This window comes from Schistocerca cancellata, chromosome 1 (genome assembly GCF_023864275.1).
Source record: "Schistocerca cancellata isolate TAMUIC-IGC-003103 chromosome 1, iqSchCanc2.1, whole genome shotgun sequence".
In the NCBI taxonomy this organism is placed as follows: Eukaryota; Metazoa; Arthropoda; class Insecta; order Orthoptera; family Acrididae; genus Schistocerca; species Schistocerca cancellata.
In genome coordinates this window covers 374,610,966-374,637,765 of record NC_064626.1, presented here as the reverse complement: position 1 = coordinate 374,637,765, position 26,800 = coordinate 374,610,966, and the positions used below count along the sequence as shown (strand labels likewise).

Genomic DNA, 26,800 nt, shown 5'->3' with positions numbered 1-26,800 from the left:
CGTGCGATAACCTATCATACAGGGTGAAGAAAAATTCGCGCACTGGGACTTCGGAGCGCGATCCCTCATATATTGGCAATACAACAATGTATGTCACAAAATTTCGTCCTGCACATATTTCGGGCAGTAAATGGACGCTAAAGATCGGCAATGTGGAAACACTGCAGTCACACCTACAGCAATTATATCTGTCAGAATATAGCAGTAGTGTTGTGCAACTGATATACTGGCTGGCGTTTTGGGTTAGCATGCAGGGGACCGAGGGTTCGATTCTGGATCGTGGGTTATTTGTTTTTATTTGCTAAAAGTAGTCGACGTGGTACGGTATCTGGCTTCTTAATCCTCGTGCAGCTATTACTGTGGGTCTTCTATAAAACATTTGCAGTTACGTATAACTATCACAGAAATGGAAGTACAATCGTTTCATTGGTCAACTTTTAAAGAAAACTTTTGAATGACGTAGACGAATTGTTTCGCACCACTGCATCTATTAATTCAAACCTGTTTTCTCTGTACGCTCCCCCTACGGTCCCATCTATTAATACAAACTATTATTCTTGCCACGTTCTGGTCCATTACAGTGCATTGGGGTCTTGCGTCACCAGTACAGCTAGCAACGTGCTTTACAAATAATTCCTGGGAACCATTAGCATTTAGCAAATAAAAGCAAATATGCCTCAATCCGGAATCGAACCCTGGACTTCCTGCATGCCAAACCAAAACACTATGCACTGTACCAACTGCACAGCACTACACGTGATTACAGTGTTGCCGGATTGCCAGTCTTTAACGTCCATTTACTGCCCGAAATATGCGCAGGACGAAATTTTGTGACAGACATTTTTGTTTTGCCAGTATGTGAGGATCGCGCTGCGAAGTGAGTGCGCGAATTTTTCTCCATCCTGTATAAAAGTCTCAGTAATTGAAATTTTTTGTTGTGTACGCGTAAATGGCTGTATCTTCTGATTCTAGAAGAGTTAATATCCGGTATGATGTATCTTTCTGTTTAATATATTACAAAAATTCACTTAAGTCCCCCTCGATATCGCCTCACTGCAGGACTTTGACGTTCTCCGGTGACTAACAGGCGGAAATCGGTCGAAAACTTGTGTTGTGCTATTTCACAATGCGTTTCGGGCCATTTGGATCTATCAACAGGTGTAATTTGCTTGCTCAGATACATATGTTCGTTCTTCAGTGGAACTAATTCGTGCAAATGTTCGCTGTTGTTTGCAACAAGGCTAGTGCGTAAAGTCATGGAAAAGGCGATTAAGAGGACAGGGCAATAGCGTAGGGTAAATCGAGAAAAGCATAAGCTAAGCTTACGGAAAAGATATAAGAAAAAGACTAGTATTTCAAATTACAAAGGTGGTCGACAGATGAGCTTGCTTGTGCTACAACAGAAGACGAGTGAAGTTCACACCAGCTCTAAGGGCGTCGCTATTGTGCGGCATCGTGACGTCCTTGTTACTGCATAAATTTTGAAAGACCATTGATCCGAGCTAAAAGCGTTACGCGGGTGATGGGTTCTATTTTCTTAGCTGCTAGGAGGCCGATAATGGATGCGGCAAGTCTCGATGAAACCTTTCTCTCCGAGTGTGCGGATTAAGGCCTGAATTTAAAGAGCTACTGTGTAGCTCGATAACCTGGTGGGTACCAGGCTAAAATTTCAAAGGTCCGCTGCTCACACTACGGTTGGTCACAGGATATTTTGTTTCACTTGTCGCTTCTTTCATCCGTGCGATGACTTCTTTACACGAAAAAGCCAGATTGTATTGTTGTTCAGAATTCACGCTAAACTATAGGTCCCCCTACAATTGACCACCAGCTCAAAAGTTGTCGGAAGACAAGGGCATAACACCTCCAGCAGGACCATGTCGGCCGGCCGGAGTGGCCGAGCGGTTTTAGGCGCTTCCGTCTGGAACTGCGCGACCGCTACAGTCGCAGGTTCGAATCCTGCCTCGGGCATGGATATGTGTGATGTCCTTAGGTTAGTTAGGTTTAAGTAGTTCTAAGTTCTAGGGGACTGATGACCTCAGATGTTGAGTCCCATAGTGCTCAGAGCCATTTGAACCATTTGAAGACCACGTCTAGTAAAGAACTGCGGTGTTCAAAACAACCTTCCGTTTGAGGTCCATTTAACATTTTTTTTTCGTCCATTCGCACTGAGTATACCATGCCATAACTTATAATTTTTCGTTCCACCTCTTGCATCGTTTCCATTTAACACCATGTCCGCCGCCGGTAGCTGAATGGGTTCAACACCAACCAACGGCTCCATGCAATTGGACTAGTGGGCACTCCATTATGCCCGAAATGTCGCCAAGTGGATGACGACCATCTCCGCTTAACTTGTATCGCGGTGGAGGACGTATGGCTCCTAGGAAGACAGATGGTGGCTTGCTACCTCCGTGTGACCCCGCAACATATTACACCTGCTTCCTTCTTACATCCGGAGAGTGACTACTTTCCGGCGACTAAATCACAGTCGATCATCTGGGTCAAAGGTTGGACGATCGCGTACCTCTATGGGGATGCTGCCAAGTCGCGACTTGACTTTTGGTATTTCCTGCAGCATGCCCACAATGAGGTTCATAGACGGTCACACTATCGGAAAACTTTTGCCAACTATCTTCAGGCAATCTTCCTTGACCCACTACGCAATTGGGATGTGCCGGGTGCAGTCGGTGTGCACATTTGACAGCTGATAACGAACCTCACGCTTCTCTCACCACTCAATATGTAATGCACATATTATACCATGAAATGATCTACACGTTCCTTTTAACAGAGTGATCTTTATTGAAAATAAATTTTAAAAAAATTTAAAAAATTCCTGTTCCTTTAAACTAGTGAAAAAAAATTAAAAAGAAGTGATCAGCGCGACATACTATCAATAATCCTAAGGGCCCGGGTTCGATTCCCGGCTGGGCCGGAGATTTTCTCCGCTCTGGGACTGGGTGTTGTGTTGTCCTAATCATCATCATTCCATCCCCATCGACGCGCAAGTCGCCGAAGTGGCGTCAAATCGAAAGACTTGCACCCGGTGAACGGTCTACCCGACTGGAGGCCCTAGTCACACGATATTTTTTTTTTAAATTTAACACCATTTATAGAAGATTACATAATTTTGGAAGCAGAAAAAACAACGCTTTGCTGTGCTAAAACATTTGGCAAACTGTGAACTGATGAATAACTTAATATAAATTTACCGGTAAAGACTACTGCACTCCCAGAACCTTTGCATTGCATATGTGACATATCCTCACTGCCATACACGAAAGATCTCTTCGCGCAGTTTTTGTTCACCACATGTATTTAGCGAAAATGGGAATAACTCTTGTGCTTGTCGAAGAAAGCAACATATTGGGAAGTTTACCTCAGATGCAAAAGCGATTTGCTCTAAAAGAACAATAATGTAAAGAGCTCATGTGATCGAAAGGAAAACACACCGTCTGGGATTTCGGCCATATGTCACGATATTTGTTCTATATTTTCCGGCATGTATATAACTCAGAGGAGTGAGGATTGATTACTTCAGCAGCCATTTCAACTACTTGCCACACGCAAAAAATGTGAGACAGTCAGAAACTTCTGATTTTTCCCCTTCTGTATAACAGAAACAGAAAAAGAACTTGTCCGTTTGATGTAATGTTCAAAAAAATCTTGTATTTCTCTTGCCCCATGTAGTCAGACGGTACGTTGGAAGATATGGTCGTGGGTGTATTGCTCACTGTACGTATCAGTGTTATCAAGATGTCTGTCAAGGCCTTTGCCAAATACTTTTTACAGACGCAGTAACAAAATAATCTTAAGTAGTAGCTGTTAGCATTAATGATCTGTTTGGTCATTTATTTTTCTCCGATGAAAGTGGAGAAATTAAGTGCTTAGATTCAGAGATAGCCACAGTTTCATAATTGGGAACGTCTGAGGCTTGTTCTTCACTCACATCTACGCACTGTCACACATAATGCTATATGCTTTAGCAGTGAGAGCAGATAATCAAATTACAACCATGTTTTCCTGAAGATATAGGTCGATTTCATAGTGATCTTGTAGAAGCTATTTCGTATTGATAGTGGTACGACGTGGTTCGAAATTCTCTATTTGAAACGCACAGCAAGAGAGCGTAAATAAAAACATTTCTGTTCCACTAAAATCCTTCTGGTGTATGACCGCGTCATACGTTGTAAAATTGCTCATGTTTCAGCTGCTATTGCACGCTATCTTCATCAGTGATCCTGATGAAAGCTGCCTAGAAGCAGCCAAAACGTGAGTAGGTATATCACTTATGCCACGTTTAAACACTCAGAAGATTTCTGTTAATATACCCTTTGACAGCGACAGCCCATACTCTCACATCATTTTTGTTTTCAGTACAACTGAAATGCTACTGAACAAAAAGTCCAGCATTTCCATAAACGGACGTGCGTCAGCATAAATAAGCTCAATGATGAGTTGTGAACGAATGTGACCTGTATTGGGTGGTGGTAAGGTGGTCTTTTGAAAGAGCTACCACGATGAGACAGCGACGTCTACAAATCTTATATGCAATACAAGAACGTTGGCTTATATTTCAAATACGCTGATGAACCAAAGCATTATGGCCACCATCCACCGCGATATTGAATCTTGCCGGTGACCTTGCGGGCACGTGACGCACTAAGGAAAGCACACTGGCGTCTAAAACGTAGGGACAAAATAAACTTTCGCATGATGCGTCACTGCCAAGTAACATAGCTCGATGAAACTTAGACCATACATAAAAAGAACTGCTGCAGTATATCACAGAACTGAAAGACATAAGCAATGAGACGAACTTTGCCGGCCGCTGTGGCCGAGAGGTTTTAAGCGCTTCAATCTGGAAACGAGCGACCGCTACGGTCCCAGGTTCGAATCCTGCCTCGGGCATGGATGTGTGTGGTGTCCTTAGGTTAGTTAGGTTTAAGTAGTTCTAAGTTCTAGGGGACTGATAACCTCAGAAGTTAAGTCCCATAGTCCTCAGAGCCATTTGAATCATTTTTTACAAACGCGGTATTTAACCGACAGGAAGAAGATGCTGTAATATGGAAATGATTAGCTTTTCATAGCGTTCACACAAGGTTGGCGCCGGTGGCGACACCTACAAAATGCTGACAAGAGGAAAGTTCCCAACCGATTTCTCATACACAAACAGCAGTTGCCCGGCGTTGCCTGGTGAAACGTTGTTGTGATGCCTCGTGTAAGGAGGAGAAATGCGTACCATCACGTTTCCGACGTTGATAAAGGTCGGATTGTAACCTATCGCGATTGCGGTTTATCGCATCGTGACATTGCTGCTCGCGTTGGTCGAGATCCAATGACTGTTAGCAGAATATGGAATCGGTGGGTTCAGGAGGGTAATACGGAACGCCGTGCTGGATCCCAACGGCCTCGTATCACTAGCAGTCGAGATGACAGGCATCTTATCCGCATGGCTGTAACGGATCGTGCAGCCACGTCTCCCTGAATCAACACATGGGGACGTTTGCAAGACAACAACCATCTGCACGAACAGTTCGACGACGTTTGCAGCAGCATGGACTACCAGCTCGGAGACCATGGCTGCGGTTACCCTTGACGCTGCGCCATAGACAGGAGCGCCTGCGATGGTGTACTGAAAGACGAACCTGGGTGCACGAATGGCAACACGTCATTTTTTCGGATGAATCCACGTTCTGTTTACAGCATCATGATGGTCGCATCCGTGTTTGGCGACATCGCGGTGAACGCACATTGGAAGAGTGTATTTGTCATCGCCATACTGGCGTATCACCCGACGTGATGGCATGGAGTGCCATTGGTTACACGTCTCGGTCACCTCTTGTTCGCATTGACGGCACTTTGAACAGTGGACGTTACATTTCAGGTGTGTTACGACCCGTGGCTCTACACTTCATTAGATCCCTGCGAAATCCTACATTTCAGCAGGATAATGCACGACCGCATATTGCAGGTCCTGTACGGGCCTTTCTGGATACAGAAAATGTTCGACTGCTGCCCTGGCCAGCACATTCTCCAGATCTCTCATCAGCTGAAAACGTCTGGTCAATGGTGGCCGAGCAACTGGCTCGTCACAATAGGCCAATCACTACTCTTGATGAACTGTGGCGTCGTGTTGAAGCTGCATCAGCAGCTGTACCTGTACACGCCATCCAAGCTCTGTTTGACTCAATGCCCAGGCGTATCAAGGCCGTTATTACGGCCAGAGGTGGTTGTTCTGGGTACTGATTTCTCAGGATCTATGCACCCAAATTGCTTGAAAATGTAATCACATGTCAGTTCTAGTATAATACACTCCTGGAAATGGAAAAAAGAACACATTGACACCGGTGTGTCAGACCCACCATACTTGCTCCGGACACTGCGAGAGGGCTGTACAAGCAATGATCACACGCACGGCACAGCGGACACACCAGGAACCGCGGTGTTGGCCGTCGAATGGCGCTAGCTGCGCAGCATTTGTGCACCGCCGCCGTCAGTGTCAGCCAGTTTGCCGTGGCATACGGAGCTCCATCGCAGTCTTTAACACTGGTAGCATGCCGCGACAGCGTGGACGTGAACCGTATGTGCAGTTGACGGAATTTGAGCGAGGGCGTATAGTAGGCATGCGGGAGGCCGTGTGGACGTACCGCCGAATTGCTCAACACGTGGGGCGTGAGGTCTCCACAGTACATCCATGTTGTCGCCAGTGGTCGGCGGAAGGTGCACGTGCCCATCGACCTGGGACCGGACCGCAGCGACGCACGGATGCACGCCAAGAGCGTAGGATCCTACGCAGTGCCGTAGGGGACCGCACCGCCACTTCCCAGCTAATTAGGGACACTGTTGCTCCTGGGGTATCGGCGAGGACCATTCGCAACCGTCTCCATGAAGCTGGGCTACGGTCCCGCACACCGTTAGGCCGTCTTCCGCTCACGCCCCAACATCGTGCAGCCCGCCTTCAGTGGTGTCGCGACAGGCGTGAATGGAGGGACGAATGGAGACGTGTCGTCTTCAGCGATGAGAGTCGCTTCTGCCTTGGTGCCAGTGATGGTCGTATGCGTGTTTGGCGCCGTGCAGGTGAGCGCCACAATCAGGACTGCATACGACCGAGGCACACAGGGCCAACACCCGGCATTATGGTGTGGGGAGCGATCTCCTACACTGGCCGTACACCACTGGTGATCGTCGAGGGGACACTGAATAGTGCACGGTACATCCAAACCGTCATCGAACCCATCGTTCTACCATTCCTAGACCGGCAAGGGAACTTGCTGTTCCAACAGGACAATGCACGTCCGCATGTATCCCGTGCCACCCAACGTGCTCTAGAAGGTGTAAGTCAACTACCCTGGCCAGCAAGATCTCCGGATCTGTCCCCCATTGAGCATGTGTGGGACTGGATGAAGCGTCGTCTCACGCGGTCTGCACGTCCAGCACGAACGCTGGTCCAACTGAGGCGCCAGGTGGAAATGGCATGGCAAGCCGTTCCACAGGACTACATCCAGCATCTCTACGATCGTCTCCATGGGAGAATAGCAGCCTGCATTGCTGCGAAAGGTGGATATACACTGTACTAGTGCCGACATTGTGCATGCTCTGTTGCCTGTGTCTATGTGCCTGTGGTTCTGTCAGTGTGATCATGTGATGTATCTGACCCCAGGAATGTGTCAATAAAGTTTCCCCTTCCTGGGACAATGAATTCACGGTGTTCTTATTTCAATTTCCAGGAGTGTATATTTGTCCAACCTGTTTATCACCTGCATTTCTTCTTGGTGTAGCAGTTTTAATGGCCAGTAGTGTAGTTCTAAGTCTAGGGGACTGATGACCTCAGATGTTAAGTCCTATAGTCCTTAGAGCCATTTGAATGAGTAGACTGGCCCTGCGACTGGGAACGAGCGTTTCCGAAACACTGAAGTTGATCGTCTGTTCGCGTGCTACTGTCGTGAGAGGTTATGGAAAGTGTTGAATGGGTAGTGAAACGAAGAGTAAGCGACAAGGTGTTGAACGTGTAAGGTGCACGAACAAAGGGTTCGGAGTTCACTGGCACTCATTGTTGAAAATGGAACTCCACAGCAGACGGCTCCTGTGTGTTACCATTCTGAACTAATGACACTGTCAGTTACGACTGCGGTGGAGATGGGTCCTTCGGGAATACACCGTGGATCAATGGAAACGAGTCGTCTGGACGAAAAAATCACGTTGCTATTTACAACAGGTCATCACCAGACACGCTATCATCCAGGTATATGACTGCTCCAAACATGCCTCTCGCCAAAATTGTTTGGTCGGTGGGGACAGTAAAGTGCTATAGGGGGCATTCAATTTGGCTTACATGGGATCTGTTGTAGTAACCGAAGGCACGATGAGAACTGTATGCTACATAAATATTATTGCATTCCTTCATGCTTGACGTCTTCCCTGGCACCGATTCCGTCTTCCAGCAGGATAATTGTCCCTCTTAGACAACTAGAATCGTGCTGCAATGGTTTGATGAACAAGTTAGTGAACTAAAGTTTATGTCTAGGCCACTAAATTGGCCTGATCTGAACCCAGTGGAGCACATACGAAACAGTCAGTCAGACGTCAGCCCGTAATTTGCAGCAATTGTGTGATCTGTGCCTCATACATCCAGAAACGCTCGATGGACTTGTCAAATCCATACCACATATAATTATTCTGTTACTGAATTCCTTAGGTAGACCAACTCACTATTAAGCAGATGGCTATAATATTTTGGCTCGTTAGAGTGTTACGGCCATTGGTGCGTGACCATAGTCCAAACAACTATATGAATTCGACATAGTAGCACATTTCTGTATATCAGCAGTTACAGTGTTTTCGGAACGTATGTGATACAATGCACGCTCCCGGAAAGAAAGGCAACATCCTCAAGGACTGTGCTCAGTGGCATACTGAGGGTTGTAGTGTTAGTGATTCATTTGTCGCGGTCTACAGCGATCAGATAGCGCTCATGAGGACTGTTTTGACTCTGCAGGCAGGAACTGTGTTCAATTTAGAGGCGAACATTGTTTTCAGTATTCATTCTACGATACACCATGCTCAACCCAAGATCACAAACACCTGTTGTACAGCTTTAGTTATTTGAACGGGGTTGGATTTTGATCCTCTCAGAAGCTTGATGGACGTATCGATGGATTGCTGCCGTGTTGGGCACAATATATCGGCGGTGTGTCGTTGTTTTCAACATTGGTCTGTGGAATACACTTACACCAGTAGACTGGGTTCTGGACGTCTGCGTAATACAGATGCATTTCAAGACAGACGCATCCGTGCAGCGGTGGCCGACCCAACGTCACCCAGAGACGAAATCTTGACACATGTTCCACCTGCTGTGGCGTCAGGGACCATTGGGAACCGTCTGCTTGCAGCGGGATTAAGATCACCTGTGCCTTTGGCCAGGCTGCCACTGACACCAGCCGGCCGGAGTGGCCGAGCGGTTGTAGGCGCTACAGTCTGGAACCTCGCGACCGTTCGAATCCTGCCTCGGGCATGGATGTGTGTGATGTCCTTAAGTTAGTTAGGTTTAAGTAGTTCTACGTTCTAAGGCACTGATGACCTCAGAAGTTAAGTCCCACAGTGCTCAGAGCCAGCCACTGACACCACGCCATCGACAAGCATGGCTACTCTGATCTCTTGAAAGAATTGACTGAGACAGGAATGACGCCTGTTGTACTCAGTGACGAGAGTAGGCTATGTTTGTAGGCGAGTCATGGAAGTACATGTGTATGGCGTAGACCTGACAAGCTGCCTTTTCCAGAGTGCATTCGACCACGACACACAAACCTATCACAGGCCTCATGGTGTGGAAGACCATTAATTACAGCTCGCCGTCACATTTGGCATTTATACCGAGCGAGGTGCTACAGTGAGCACACTGGTCTCGCATTCGGCAGGACGACGTTGAAATCCCCGCTCAGCCATCCTGTTTTAGGTTTCCCGTGATTTCCGTAAAACTGCTTCAGTCAATTAACGGGATGGTAATCCTTCCCTAAACCGAGCTTGTGCTCCGTCACTAATGACTTCGTTGTCGACGGGACGTTAAACACTGATCTCCTCCTCGCTGGTGTTTCTGCAGGGTAAAGTAACCAATGGCCGCTGCATGTCGCAGGTTGCTATCCCTGTACTAATGGGAGATGGTGTAGTGTTTCAACAGGACAGTGCGCGGCCACAAACGACTGCGTCGATGCAATGCGCTCGTCGTGCTGTACAACTATCCTGGCCAGCAAGACCACCAAGTCTCTCGCCGATTGAACACGTATGGGACACGATAAAGCTGGAACTTGCTTGTTCTCCAGGGCCTGTAAGAAGCACTGCCGAGTGGCAACGAAAGGTGCAAAATGGTAATAAGGTCATTGCTGCTACTTCTTGACCTTACTTTGAGGAGAAAGACGACAAATACGTCCAATCCCAACGCTGCCGTAAGAGTGATTCCAATAGTCTGTGCGCATCTGATGGTAAACCGTGCAATGTGGTAGCCTCGGTTTACAACGTTACTAATTTCAAATGTATATCATAATTTGTGTAGCTACAATTTCAGCATGAAGTTCCTTACACATACCGATCCCGTCTCTATTGCTGAGGCCACTGTCGCACTCTAGTGCGCTCGCTCTCGGTTCGTAGATAGCCAGTTCGAACCCTGGCGGTGGGAGAAATTTTCACCGTCTATATTTGGCCGGCAAGGGTAGAAGCGCTGGAGGAGTACATTTCCTAACTAAAAATTTTATACGCGTCTTCTAAAGAAGAAGACTTTAAGCTTGTGGTTCCTTTGATGCTTTTCGACAGGAGTAGGCTACATATTTGCACGGGGTTTCACTCGTTCTCTTCGCGTCACTTACAGCAACACTGCACTGTACTATAGTATACTGTAAAATCATCATTACCTACTGCCAATCTCAGAGATACGTACTTGACGTTGACGTAAGGCAATGCGATACCACCATTACCAGAGACCTTGCCCAAGACGACAAAGTAGAACACCCGCATCTGCACACATTGTTTATTTCCTGAATGTGGGACTGATTTCAGGTTTTTCGACTTAAATATACCGGTAACAAAATTCCTCGTTACAGGGACCCTTTCTGGGTGCAGACCGTCTTGTGCTGTAAAGGTGTTTCTCCTAATTACAAAGCTAGTATCTACTTCCGCTAACCTGAGAAAAACCGGCGGCTGCTTAGTCTGGTTGTTAGAATCACTGGCTACTGACGACGGAGAAGTTCCAGGTTGGATATTTATGTGGTGGTACTATTTGGAACGGGACCTGCTCGTTCGGCCTAAAGCATAGCACGAAAGTTCGTAGGACAGGCAAATAAGCCAGGTCAGGATCGAAACCGCGCAGCGAATAAACAACCTTTAGTCTGGTCCGCTGGTGAGCATGAATGTGGTTTTCAGGCGATTTTCCACTCTCGTTTAGGCAAATTTCGGATTACTCTCCAGTCTCCGCCTCGGGAAATACGATACACAAGCAGTTCAAATACGATAACATACAGGCTAAAGTTCATACGATTCAGAGAGGAATGGCACACACGACTACTTTGCCCTAGGACAACTTACGACTGTGGCGATAGAAGGGGCATCCAGTCACGAACTTAAAATCAAACAATAGTTGATAAGCCATGGAAACAGCGGCGGAGGAAACACTGTGAAAGAAATGTGATGTTGTGTGAGGCCGAATCAGGCTCGTAGGGTCAAATGAGTAGCTAAAAATGGGTTCAAATGGCTCTGAGCACTATGGGACTCAACATCTTAGGACATAAGTCCCCTAGAACTTAGAACTACTTAAACCTAACTAACCTAAGGACATCACACACACCCATGCCCGAGGCAGGATTCGAACCTGCGACCGTAGCAGTCCCGCGGTTCCGGACTGCAGCGCCAGAACCGCACGGCCACCGCGGCCGGCAAATGAGTAGCTGCTCGACGAAATAAGCAATAGTATCAACTTGCATCTGGCGGATCTGGCGTCAAATTGAAATTCTCGCACCATCCTGGGAGCCACACGTGGTTATTACTGTTGAAAAGCGATTGCTGAGGAAGGGGTAGGAGAGGAGGGGGAGGATGGAAAATGCTACACCTACCACGGCATCGTTTCAAATGGCGTAAAGTAGGGTGAAGTGAACGGATGTAAAGCTCGTGCCCTCCGTGGTGTGCTCTGCTAGGACCTGCGAAGTTGGGCTGTCGCATGATGCCAGTTGGTGTGCCTTGTGTCCCTGAGTGCCCGCGGCTCACCTTCGGGAAGCACGTTCCGCCTGACGTCACAACTTCCGCCTCCGCGGCGCCGTCAGCAGTCCCAGCTGGGCACAGGCACGGCCGGCACCGGCGTACACCCTGACCACTCTGCAGCTTCCATTCACATCCCTGGTGCTCATTCATAGCTCCGCCCGCAAAGCCACAATAATTACACTACTGGCCATTAAAATTGCTACACCACGAAGATGACGTGCCACAGACGCGAAATTTAATCGACAGGAAGAAGATGCTGTGATATTCAAATGATTAGCTTTTCAGAGCATTCACGCAAGGTTGACGTCGGTGGCGACACCTACAATGTGCAGAAATGAGGAAAGTTTCCAACCGATTTCGCATACCCAACCAGCTGTTGACCGACGTTGCCTGGTGAAACGTTGTTGTAATGCCTCGTGTAAAGAGGAGAAATGCATACCATCACGTTTCCGACTTTGATAAAGGTCGGATTGTAGCCTATCGCGATTGTGATTTATCGTATCGCGATATTGCTGCTCGCGTTGGTCGAGATCCAATGACTGTTAGCAGAATATGGAATCGGTACGTTCAGTAGGGCAATACGGGACGCCGTGCTGGATCCCAACGGCCTCGTATCACTAGCAGTCGAGATGACAGGCATCTTATCCGCATAGCTGTAATGGATCGTGCAGCCACGTCTCGATCCCTGAGTCAACAGATGGGGACCTTTGCAAGACAACAACCATCTGTACGAACAGTTCGACGACGTTTGCAGCAGCTTGGACTACCAGCTCGGAGACCATGGTTGCGGTCACCCTTGACGCTGCATCACAGACAGGAGCGCGTGCGATGGTGTACTCAACGACGAACCTGGGTGCACGAATGGCAACACGTCATTTTTTCGGATGAATCCAGGTTCTGTTTACAGCATCATGACGGTCGCATTAGTGTTTAGCGACATCGCGATGAACGCACATTGGAAGCGTGTATTTGTCATCGCCATACTGGCGTCTCACCCGCCGTGATGGTATGGGGTGCCATTGGTTACACGTCTCGGTCACTTCTTGTTCGCATTGACGGCGCTTTGAACAGTGGACGTTACATTTCAGATGTGCTACGACCCGTGGCTCTACCCTTCATTCGATCCCTGCGAAACACTACATTTCAGCAAGATAATGCACGACCGCATGTTGCAGGTCCTGTACGGGCCTTTCTGGATACTGGCCAGCACATTCTCCAGATCTCTCACCAATTGAAAACGTCTGGTCAATGGTGGCCGAGCAACTGGCTCGTCACTATACGCCAGTCACTACTCTTGATGAACTGTGGTATCGTGTTGAAGCTGCATGGGCAGCTGTACCTGTACACGCCATCCATGCTCTGTTTGACTCAATGCCCAGGCGTATCAAGGCCGTTATTACGGCCAGAGGTGGTTGTTCTCGGTACCGATTTCTCAGGATCTATGCACCCAAACTGCGTGAAAATGTAATCAAATGTCAGTTCTAGTATAATATTTTTGTCCAATGAATACCCGTTTATAACCTGCATTTCTTGTTGGTGTAGCAATTTTAATGGCCAGTAGTGTACATTGCCGTTTTGATCGGTACTCACATTACCTACTGCGTTACTGTGTGACGCAGGAGTAGTCATTCACTGATAATTTAGGAACGAAAATGAATAAGTCCAAGCCACGAAAACAAGCTCCGAAATGCCTATTCTCTGAAAGTCACTGTAGGTGTGTGATGAGGAGTATATAGTCTACAAAATCATTCTTTTTCGATTTATTACTTCCCTGCTTTCTAAAACAACTGTTACACATCTGATCTTCGGTTCGGTCATTCGCCAGTGGAGCGTCGGAAGAATGATGGTCGATAAATCTCGTTGTTAGCTCAGATTTCTCTAATTATCTCGTTGTGTTCATTTCCCGAGACGTATTTGGAAGAAGGTAACACGTTGGCCGATTCTTCTCGGAATGTACTCTTTTCGAATTTCAGTAGTAAATATCTTGGTAATGCACAACGCCTGCCCTGCAGCTTCTGCCACAGGTGTTTGTTGAGAACCTCCGCAACGCTCTTGTTGCGTCGACTAAACGCTCCCATGGCGAAACGCCCCTATCTTCCGTAGACCTCTCTCTCTCTCTCTCTCTCTCTCTCTCTCTCTCTCTCTCTCTCTCCCTCCCTCCTTTCTACTACAAGAACCTGGTAAGGGTCCCAGACAGATGAACAGTGTTCAGAAATACAAATGAAACAGTTTTTGCGTCAATCACTTGTTTATTTTGCCACTGATTCAGAAACTGTTTTATTTGTATTGATGAGCAGTCGCAGCCCTCATAATGCCGTCCCTTATGGAAGAAATATTCAGTATTCAGGAAGCGGTTGAACAAGTGTTTTGTAAGGCAGTTCTTTCGTGCATTCATTACATTTACTTACGATTCTTCCAACGAATGTTACCCAGGAATTCATGTGCTCATTCCACACTAGGTCGCTCTGGACGGTTACTTCTACGTATTTGACGATAGTTTCTGCTTCCAGTGGTTTGCCGCAAATAACGCAGTCGAACAGTATTTGGTCTCATTACCTTTTCTATTAGTGCGCAGCACGTTACGTTGGCATGCGTCCGTGGTCAACTGTTAGTCCCTGCACCAATTATTCATCCTCTGGACACAAACACACAAGGGCATAGGAATGGCAAAAGACCATGCCTAGTCCAGCACTGAGGTGTTCAAAAGGACCGTTCAGGGTAAGGACAGTACATGACCAGAGAAATACCGAGTTAATCATAGGCAGTTGGCATAAATTCAAAGCTGCGTTCCCTCCCCCCCCCCCCCCCCCCGGGGTAAACCGCCTTTCTTCTGACTTGTTTTTCCTTTTTTTTCTGCACAGATTTAGCAGATTTGATAATTTTGTACCGTACCTATATCTAATAGAACTGGAGAAAAATTGAACAACTAATATTTAAATGAAATGTATTTGTGTCAGATGCTGTCCACAACAAATTAAATCTATTATTAAATTACAATGAAATGAACACCCTTAGCTGCTCACAGGCGTTGACATACGTCAACGGGGACAGATGGAAATGTGTGCCCCGACTCGAACCCGGGATCTCCTACTTACATGGCAGACGCTCTATCCATCTGAGCCACCGAGGACACAGATGGATGGAGCGTCTGCCATGCAAGCAGGAGATCCCGGGTTCGAGTCACGGTCGGGGCACACATTTTCATTTGTCCCCGTTGATGTATGTCAACGCCTGTGAGCAGCTAAGGGTGTTCATTTCATTGTAATTTCATTCCAACGAGCTGCATGGTCACCGATGGTATCTGTTATTTCGGACATGTCCGAAAGAACAGATACCATCTTAGTATATATAAATCTATTATTGTAGTAAATAAATTACAAGATGAGTAAACTTCCTACAAAAAACTGAAAGGAAGACAAAACTGTGCGTGACAGTCGCTGTAAATTGATTTTACCACGATGTTTAATAAAGAGCAGATTTCATTTGTTCCTCATAAATTATAAATAGTGCATGATTTAGTAATTAGGAATAAGCGGGTAAGGGCTGTAATTAAGAGTTGAGAAAGTATCCCTTTCCAGGAGTTTCGTTGCATTGTAATTTTACCTTGCGTTTCCGCCATATGACCGAAGCAAACTCATGGATTGTGCCATGCCATTGATGTCCATTGTAGTAGCTGTGTCGTGTTCTGTTGACAAGATAGCAAACTTTGATAGTCCTTTGACGCCAGTACTTGACTATAATTCGGTAGATGCTGCAGTCGCTAACATTGTCATAAGTATAGGCAATGCTGCTTAATGTTTGTCTAAGCATCTCTTAACCCATACTTTGGAAAAAATAAAATAAAAACTTTCAAAAAATCCAAATGGGAAGCGTGTCAATGCTCACCATCAGTTCTTTCAGCTGGCACTTGGCAGGAGCTACTTCATTGACTGGCTGCGCTGTGTCAGAATCTCTGCTATATTTGGTATCAAAATCCGATGCACATTTTTCAAGATAAGATAGATACCTGTCACCTACGGCGTATCTTGACGAGATATTGAAGTCGAATTAAATTATGTGATATATATGGTCTGTTTTCCATTTCGCTTATTCATTTGTCAAACACTTCGAAGCACTCCATTTCTAATAGCCTCGCTCCCCTCCTCGGTCGGCAGAAATCGGCAAACATCGGAAGCCTTCGGTCAGTTTGCATATCTGCTTCAGCATCCGCTCACCGACCTTCGGGATCGTTCAATATCCTAGTGCAGTAGCAGCAAGAACACCATTCTTGAACTATCCACTTGTGTAGGTGGCACCTCTGTGAACAAACGTACTGTTAAAACAGAGGCAATGTTAGCGTTTGACATCAGTGCGACAGTAGTAGTTCCTTTATGACGCTACTTCGACGGAATGACCCTGTGAGAACTCATGTACCAGTCCTGGTTAATTCTCAGACCGTCTTTCTTTCTTGTTCTTATTCTGATCAGTATTTACGCCCCCTATGCGCCTATCCTTAAAAATTGTTGGATTCAGGTAGTCGTAAAGAGTTGACCGACTCACATTGTGACTCGTTGATATTGTAACCTTAGGATACTACTTTTATCCCTTCATGAAGTGCAGAATGTTACGTTTCTGAAAATTTAAAGGAAGAAGGCAATCTTTGGACGACTTTGAAATCTCATGAAGAAGCGACTTAATATTTGTGCGCTTCATTAGAGATAATCGCATCAGATGCGAAAAAGCTGAGGTTACTATAAATATTGCCCACAGAGTCATTAATATACAACGTGTACAGCAGGGGACCCAACTCACAGTCACGAGTTTTCACTTGATACCCCGTATGACAGTACTTCAATAATAAGTGTAGTTGTGGTACTGAGTCCAGTATTCTTCGAAAGTCAAGAAATTCAGTTTCATTGAATGTATTCGTAATAACGAATAAGGACAACCATCAGCTGTAGAATAGAATAAGGACAATGAAAATTGCCCTTATTCGCAATTGCGAATACATTTAATGTATTTCATAACGGCTGTAGTCGCCGCAGTGTCTGTTCCATAAAGAAACTTTGCGTCGTATCAGGATAACACAGGCACTGAAATATCGTAAATTAGGGGATGAAGGGGGATGTCAAATTGATTCCATATTTTTAGATTTCCACAAGGCTTTAGACACCGTTCCTCACAATCGTCTTCCAACCAAACTGCGTTCCTATGGAATATCGCCTCAGTTCTGCGACTGGATTTACGATTTCCTGTCAGAAAGGTCAGAGTTCGTAGTAATAGACGAAAAATCATCGAGTAAAACAGAAGTAATATCCGGCGTTCCTCAAGAAGTGTTATAGGCCCTCAGTTGTTCCTGATCTATATTAACGACATAGGAGAAGATCTCAATAGCCGTCTTAGGTTGTTCGCAGAATTCAAAATTTATTTTTGTAAAAACTTTGTTAAATCGGTTTTGGGAAAGCTGCCAAAGTAAAGAAAGAAATAAGAAAAAAAAAAAAAGCACAGACCCGCCTCCACGTGGCGGGCACGGGCAACGGTGCGACCGGATGCGGGAACTGGTGTGAGTTTCATCAACTACATCAGTGTCCGCACACCGGTCGTAGCGGCCAAGTGGTCAAAATAGACCCACCTTAAGCACTTAGGTGGTGGGTCGTAAAATCAGGGCGGCAAGTGAAAAAAAAAAAAATAGTGTTCGCAGATGATGCTGTCATTTACCGTCTTGTAAAATCATCAGATCACCAAAGCGAATTGCAAAGAGATTTAGATGAATTATCTGTATTGTGCGAAAAGTGGCAATTGACCCTGAAGAAAGAAAAGTGTGAAGTTATTCACATAAGTACTAAAAGAAATCACCCAAATTTCGATTACGCGATAAGTCACACAAATCTGAAGGCTGTAAATTCAGCTAAATACTTGGGGATTACAATTACAAATATCCTAAATTGGAATGATCACATAGATAATGTTGTGGGTAGAGCAAACCAAAGACAGCGATTCATTGGCAGAACACTTAAAAGGTCCAACAGGTCTACTAAAGAGACTGCTTACACCACGCTTGTGCGCCCTATTCTGCAGTATTGCTATGCGGTGTCGGATCCGCATGAGGTGGGACTGACGGATGACATCGAATGTACAAAGAAGAGCAGCTTGTTTTGTATTATCGCGAAATAGGGGAGATAGTTTCACAGGCATGATACGTGAATTGGAGTGGCAATCGTTAAAACAAAGGCATTTTTCTTTGCGACGGGATCTTCTCATGAAATTTCAATCACCAGTTTTCTCCTACGATTGTGAAAACATTCTGATGGCACCCACCTACATAGGGAGAAATGATCATCACGATAAAATAAGGGAAATCAGGGCTCGCACAGAAAAATTTAACTGCTCGTTTTTCCCGCGCGCCGTTCAAGAGTGGAACGGTAGAGGGATAGCTTGAAGGTGAATTGAACCCTCTGCCAGCCACTTTATTGTGAATAGCAGAGTAATCACGTAGACGTAGACGAAGGTTTCCTATGATAGATGTTTCCGAAGTCCATACTGTATGGCGTGGAGGAGGAGGAGGAGGTCATTTTGTTCGAGATACCTCATTACGTTTAAGATCATATTATGTACTAAGATTCTACAACAGAGGGCTGTCAAGAATATTGATTTACGGATTACTTTTACTACCCTTCCTGTATATAGGCAAGTGTGATCTGTGCTTTGCTCCAACTACTGTGGACTTCCTTCTTTTTTCCCCGAGGAATCTAAGGTAAGGGCAGTGCAGTACTTTCCAGTGTCTGAGGTTCATGCAACGAGGTCTCATCTACATCTACATGGATACTCTGCAAATCACATTTAAGTGCCTGGCAGAGGGTTGATCGAACCACCTTCAGAATTCTCTATTATTCCAATCTCGTACAGCACGCGGAAAGAATGAACACCTATATCTTTCCGTACGAGCTCTGATTTCCCTTATTTTATCGTGGTGATCGTTCCGCCCTATGTAGGTCGGTGTCAATAAAATATTTTCGCATTCGGAGGAGAAAGTTGGTGATTGGAATTTCGTGAGAAGATTCCGTCGCAACGAAAAAGTCTTTCTTTTAATGATGTCCAGCCCAAATCCTGTATCATTTCAGTGACACTCCCTCCCATATTTCGCTATAATACAAAACGTGCCGCCTTTCTTTGAACTTTTTCGATGTACTCCGTCAGTCCCACCTGATAGGATCCCACACCGCGCAGCAGTATTCTAAAAGAGGATGCACAAGCGTAGTGTAGGCAGTCTCCTTAGTAGGTCTGTTACATTTTCTAAGTGTCCTGCCAATAAAACGCAGCCTTTGGGTAGCCTTCCGCACAACATTTTCTATGTGTTCTTTCCAATTTAAGTTGTTCGTAATTGTAATACCTAGGTATTTAGTTGAATTTACGGCTTTTAGATTAGACTGATTTATCGTGTGACCGAAGTTTGAGTTCCTTTTGGTACTCGTGTGGATGACCTCACACTTTTCGTTATTTAGTGTCAACTGCCACTTTTCGCACCATTCCGATATTTCTTCTAAATCGTTTTGCAATTTGTTTTGGTCTTCTGATGACTTTATTAGTCGATAAACGACAGCGTCATCTGCAAACAACCGAAGAGGGCTGCTCAGATTGTCTCCCAAATCGTTTATATAGATAAGGAACAGCAAAGGGCCTATAACACTACGTTGGGGAACGCCTGAAATCACTTCTGTTTTATTCGATGACTTTCCGTCAATTACTACGAACTGTGACCTCTCTGATAGGAAATCGCTAATCCATTCACATAACTGAGACGATATTCCATAAGCAGACAATTTCACTACGAGCCGCTTGTGTGGTACAGTGTCAAAAGTCTTCCGGAAATCCCGGAATAGGGAATCGATCTGAAATCCCTTATCAATAGCACTCAGCACTTCATGTGAATAAAGAGCTAGTTGTGTTTCATAGGAACGATGTTTTATAAACACAGGTTGAGTTTGTGTCAATAGACCGTTTCTTTAGGTAATTCATAATGTTCGAACACAATATATGTTCTAAAATCCTGCTGCATATCGACGTTAACGATATAGGCCTGTAATTTAGTGGATTACTCCTACACCTACTACCTTTCTTAACTGCTAAAGACATGTTTTTCTGTAGCAGATTGCATATTTTTCAATACTGAAGCAACTGATGATAGTTCTGGGGGAACCCAGTCCGCCGTCCGGGTTGGCCGAGCGGTTATAGGTGCTACAGTCTGGAACCGCGCGACCGCTACGGCCGCAGTTTCGAATCCTGCCTCGGGCATGGATGTGTGTGATGTCCTTAGGTTAGTTAGGTTTAAGTAGTTCTAAGTTCTAGGGGACTGATGACCTCAGAAGTTAAGTCCCATAGCGCTCAGAGCCATTTGAACCATTTTTTTGAGCCCAGTCGTGTCTAGGTGCTGACTGCGCTTTTGTCTTCTCTCGTTGTTGTGTATGTTGGTGGTGGTGTGTCAGCGAGTGAACGCCGTCGTGTTGTGGTTGCAGTTGGCGGGGCAGCTTCGAGTCTGCGCTGATGGCAGCGGACTCCCGGACCAAGCTGTCGCTGCTGGCGGGGGCGGGCGGCGGCGGCGGCGTCGGCGGCTGCGGCGCGCTGCCAGAGTCGTGCAAGCGGCGCTCGGCTGGAGACCTGCTGCTCGCCAGCTCCAGGGACCAGCTGGCCGTCGACCGCGTGCGCTCCTGCGGCAGCATCGGCGGCCTCGAGGAGGAGCAGGTCAGCGCCGCGCGCTGCAGCCTCGCGTTCCCAGCCGCCCCCTACGACAATATATTGACGTCACAAATGTCGGCGGATACCTCCTAATATACCTGGTGATCAAAAAGTCAGTATAAATGTGAAAACTGAATAAATCATGGAATAATGTAGATAGAGAGGTACAAATTGACACACATGCTTGGAATGACATGGGGTTTTATTAGAACCAAAGAAATACAAAAGTTCAAAAAATGTCCGACAGATGGCGCTTCATCTGATCACAATAGCAATAATTAGCATAACAAAGTAAGACAAAGCAGAGATGATGTTCTTTACAGGAAATGCTCAATATGTCCACCATCATTCCTCTACAATAGCTGTGTATTCGAGGAACAATGTTGCTAACAGCACTGTAAAGCATGTCCGGAGTTATGGTGAGGCATTGGCGTCGGATATTGTCTTTCAGGATCCCTAGAGATGTCGGTCGATCACCTTACACTTGCGACTTCAGGTAACCCCAAAGCCAATAATCGCACGCGCGCAGAAGATCTTTCACGTGTCTAGCAATATGGGGTGGAGCGCCATCCTGCATAAACATCGTACGTTCCAGCAGGTGTTTATCAGCCAGGCTGGGGATGATGCGATTCTGTAACATATCGGGATACCTCTCACCCGTCGCGGCAGCAGTTACAAAACCAGAGTCATGCATTTCCTCGAAGAAAAAAGGCCCGATAACGGTAGATGTGGCAAATCCAACCCATACCGTGACTTTCGCGTCGTGCAATGGAGTTTCCACGACAGTTCTAGGATTTTCGGTAGCCCAAATTCTGCAGTTGTGAGTGTTGACAGACCCTCTGAGCGTGAAATGAGCTTCGTCGGTCCACAACACGTTACTCAACCAATCGTCATCGTCCGCCATCTTTTGTAACGCCCACACCACAAATGCCCCCCGCTTCACTAAATCCCCAGGTAACAGTTCATGATGCCGATGGATTTTGTACGGATAGCATCGGAGGGTACGCCTAAGAGGCAATCAAACAGTAGTGTATGGAATGCCGGTGCGACGTGCGACTGCACGAGCGCTGACTTCCCCGGGCATAGACGAACCCGCTACTGTCTTCTCCCTGAACTGTTTCAGCAGCATTACGCCTTGTGATCGGTCGGCCACTACGGGGTCTATAGTCGAAACAACCCGTGGCTTCGAACTTCGAAATCATTGTCGCCACAGCTGCATTTGTCAACGGACCTTTACCCGTTCGAATCCCCTTCCTATGGCGACATGATCGTAACGCTGAACCAGCACATTCCCCATTCTGATAATACAGCTTCACTAAAAGCGCCTTTTCAGGTAACGTCAACATGCTGTGACTGCTGGCGCATCTGATTCTCTCTCTCATTACAGCTACTTTTATACACGATTGTCATGCGTAGTCACTGACGTTTTGCTGTCCAGCGCCATCTGTGGGACATTTTGTAACCTTTTTTTGTTCTAGTAAAACCCCATGTCATTCCAAGCATGTGTGTGTCAATTTTTACCTCTCTATCTACATTATTCCGTGGTTTATTAAGTTTTCAAATTTATACTGACTTTTTGATCACCCGGTACTTATATGGTGTCTGTTATTTCGGACATGTCCGAAAGAACAGACACCATTGATGACCTGCAGCCGTCTAGAACGAAATTAGAATTATATTAATACCGTCAGCTGCTCACGGGCGTTGATGTATATCACCGGGGACAGGTGAAAATGTGTGCCCCGACCGCGACTGGAACCCGGGATCCCCTGCTTTCATCGCAGACGCTCTATCCACATGTGCCACCGAAGGCACAGAGGATAGTGCGACTGCAGGGACTATCTCGCGCACGCCTCCCGCGAGACCCACATTCTCACCTTGTATGTCCACACACTACATTCGTAGTGTCCCACCCCAACACACCCATTACTCGTGGAAGCAGGGGATCCCGAGTTCGAGTCCCGGTCGAGGCACACATTTTCACGTGTCACCGGTGATATACAGGGTGAGTCACCTAACGTTACCGCTGGATATATTTCGTAAACCACATCAAATACTGACGAACCGATTCCACAGACCGAACGTGAGGAGAGTGGCTAGTGTAATTGTTTAATACAAACCATACAAAAATGCACGGAAGTATGTTTTTTAACACAGACCTACGTTTTTTTAAATGGAACCACGTTAGTTGTTTAGCACATCTGAACATATAAAAAAATACGTAATCAGTGCCGTTTGTTGCATTGTAAAATGTTAATTACATCCGGAGATATTGTAACCTAAAGTTGACACTTGAAACCTCCGACGTTCAGTTGCGTGTTGTAACAAACACGGGTCACGGTCGGCGAGCAGCATCTGCAGGGACATGTTTACGATGACTTCTTTCTGTGGGGTACGTTAAAGGAGAATGTGTACCGTGATGTGCCTACAACCCCAGAGGATATGAAACAACGTATTGTGGCAGCCTGCGGCGACATTACACCAGATGTACTGCGGCGTGTACGACATTCATTACGCCAGAGATTGCAATTGTGTGCAGCAAATGATGGCCACCACATTGAACATTTATTGGCCTGACATGTCGGGACACACTCTGTTCCACTCCGTAATCGAAAACGGAAACCACGTGTGTACGTGTACCTCACCCCTCATGGTAATGTACATGTGCGTCAGTGAAAAAGACCAATAAAAAGGTGTTAGCATGTGGACGTAATGTGCCGTTCCAGTCTCTTCTGTACCTAAGGTCCATCACCGTTCCCTTTGGATCCCTACGTAATCCGGTGCTCTCCGATACACACGATCGAACAGCGGAGGAGTGGTACTCAAGCGTCAACTTTAGGTTACAATATCTCCGGATGTAATTAACATTTTACAATGCAACAAACGGCACTGATTACGTATTTGTTTATATGTTCAGATGTGCTAACAAAACTAACGGGGTTCCATTTAAAAAAACGTAGGTTTGTGTTAAGAGACATACTTCCGTGCATTTTTTTTATGGTTTGTATTAACCAATTACACTAGCCCCTCTCCTCACGTTCGGTCTGTGGAATCGATTCGTCAGTATTTGATGTGGTTTACGAAATATATCCAGCGCAGGCGCGGTTCGTGGTTTCTATACTGGGGAAGGCTGTGGCATTTATCGATCGGAGCCAACATAGACCTCGGGTTATGCTACAGATTAGTCTGACGTAAACAACTACGAATTCAGGTGGACGGGGTGGGCAGATCACTCTCTACCCATAATTTTACGTACTGTATCTTCTATAATCAGGTATTAAATATCATTAGAAGCTAACTTCGAGTTAAAATCTTTGGTAAGTGTTTTTATACGTCATCATTACATTTTCTGACACTTTGCAGCAAATCATGTGGAAAGACGCGTTTCGGGGAGATCTTTAATGCGGGTCTGGATGCACAAAGTTCTTTCACTTTCATTCTATGGCCGTGTTCCAAGTTTTTACCTATTAAATTGCACACTGAATTCATGTTGCGCTTGTTTCACACTCGGGGTATGTCGCAGATATTCACCAGCAAGTAAAACTCACTAAAATCTTGCAAAATATACTCCGAAAAAGAAACTTGCTAATATTATACGATATCAACAAAAGCAGTCAGCATCAGCAAGCAAGGAAAGTAACGTAACGGGACAAATTTCGCGCGCTTTGTCCTCTAACCACTTAGGAAACTCTCGCTAGATGGCAGTACTGGTATGTGCACTCTGGCGGGATATTTCCAAACTTATTCTAAATGTGGATAAAATAGCTAATGGCCGAAACAAAACAACTATGTAAAACATTATCAAAACAATAATACTAAACGTCGATTAATGACGCATCGAAGCGTAGTAGAGATGTGCAGAGACAGAGATTGGATAGCGAAGTTTCGGCCACTCTACATTCCTTTATTACATAGATAGTGGAACGTGAAAAACGTGTGGTGGTTGGTATGACACCCTTAGGCTGCAAGCTCTGAGCCTTCGGGTCGCACATAAAGAGCAGTACTATGTAGAAGCCACGCCCCCAAACCGCTACTACATGCAGCTTACGGACGTTCCAAGGCGCAGCCTAAACACTACTAACCGTTCGGAAAACATCTATCGATACAAACAGTTTTAAAAACGTTGACCGCCGTTATTTTAATCGGAATGGGAAATATGCGAAATTCGTCCTGATAATTTAAATTATGTAATACGCTCTTGCGAAATTTACTGTAACATTTATTTTGGGGCGGCTCCGCCTCAGAGCCTTTAATTACGAGCCTCGCCTGATCCAGCGGTAATGTTAGGTGACTCACCCTGTATATCAACGCCCGTGAGCAGCTGACGGTATTAATATAATTCTAATTACCTCCTAACATCGTGCCCGAGCTCGTTTTTGCGCGGTGTAGTGCAGCAACTTGACGTGGCACGGACTCAACACGTCTGAAGCCCCTACACAAATATTGAGCCACGCAGCCTCTGCAGTTGTCGTTAATTGCGAAACTGTTGCCCGTACATGAGTCTGTGCGCTAACTGATCTCTCGACTGCGTCGCATAAATGCTCGATGGGATTCATGTCGGTCGATCTGGGCGACTAAATCAGTGGCGAACATTTGCGGTCTGGTGACATGGCGCATTGTCATCCAGAACATGAAGTCTATGAATGACTGAAAACGGTCTCCAACTAGCCGAAAATGACCACTTCCATCCAGTGATAGGTTCAGTTGAACCAGAATATCCCGTCCATTCCATGCACAGTGTCTTGTTAACAATTCGTCTTCATGGCCTCTGCGCCACACTCTAACCCAAACGTAGTTTCATTCCAACTAAAATTGTGATTTATCTGACCGAGCCACCGTTTTCTACTGTCTAGTGTCCAACCAATATGGCCAATAGCCCAGGAGAGGCGCCGCAGGCGATGTCGTGCTATTAGCAAACTCACTCGCGTCCGTCGACTGCTGCCATAGGCCATTAACGCCAAATTTCGCGGCACTGCCATAACGGATACGTTCGTCATACATCCCACATTAGTTCCTGTGATTATTTCCCGCAGTGTCTTTTAGCACTGACAACTCTACGCAAAAACCGCTGCTCTCGCTCATTAAGCGAAGGCCTTCGCCCATTGTGATGTCCGTGATGAGAGATAATGCCTGAAGTTTGGTATTCTCGGTACACTCTTTGTAACGCTGGGCGCTGGGCACACGATACTCCTTAAAGCCTGTACTATGGTAAGTTGACGGGCTTCACCTTATGAGAAAGGATTTTGGTATAGATATTGACCGCGTGTACCTGAATAGAGGCAAATCAGACTTACACCCACCTTGTAATAACAATGATACGTCAAGCAAGTCCGAAATGCAACTACACGTCAGGACGGACAAGAAACAACACAGAAGATGCTACCAATTTATTAATAATACGGTCGCCAGCCTAATTAGGCATTAACTGAGTTTCTTTCCTGTACAAGTTGATGTACGTTCATGCAAAACAACACGTAGTAACACTGCATAATATGGTAAATTTTAGAACCAGAAAATCTACTGAACTGATAATTTCACTTTCTGTACTGATATGGATAAACCATAAATACACAACACCACACTATAATGTTTACTACAAAACTTCGTACTGTCTATTGATCTGATTAAAATCGGGCATAGGTTACCCTAGAAATAACACTTTCGAATCACACACACACAATGTCAATTTTGATAAAGATAAAACACTGATAAATTTTGTTTTTTATATTGACTTTAACTTTGCTGGTCAAATCAGTTTAGAACACTTCAGAATTCAAATGAATAAAAAAAGGGGGGGGGGCCCTGAAACTGTTATGATCACTGTATTAAAAATTTTGATTACTAA

The 26,800-nt window shown here is 45.7% G+C and overlaps 1 protein-coding gene across 1 annotated transcript in view; it reads left to right on the top strand.

Annotated features, from left to right (window-relative positions):
* The window catches only part of LOC126174927 (uncharacterized), a 542,393-nt gene that overhangs the window by 94,071 nt on the left and 421,522 nt on the right, over nt 1-26,800 (top strand). Inside the window, exon 3 of the mRNA XM_049921376.1 lies at nt 20,736-20,961. Coding sequence (XP_049777333.1) covers nt 20,736-20,961 — 226 coding nt within the window. The remainder of the gene's footprint in view (nt 1-20,735; nt 20,962-26,800) is intronic.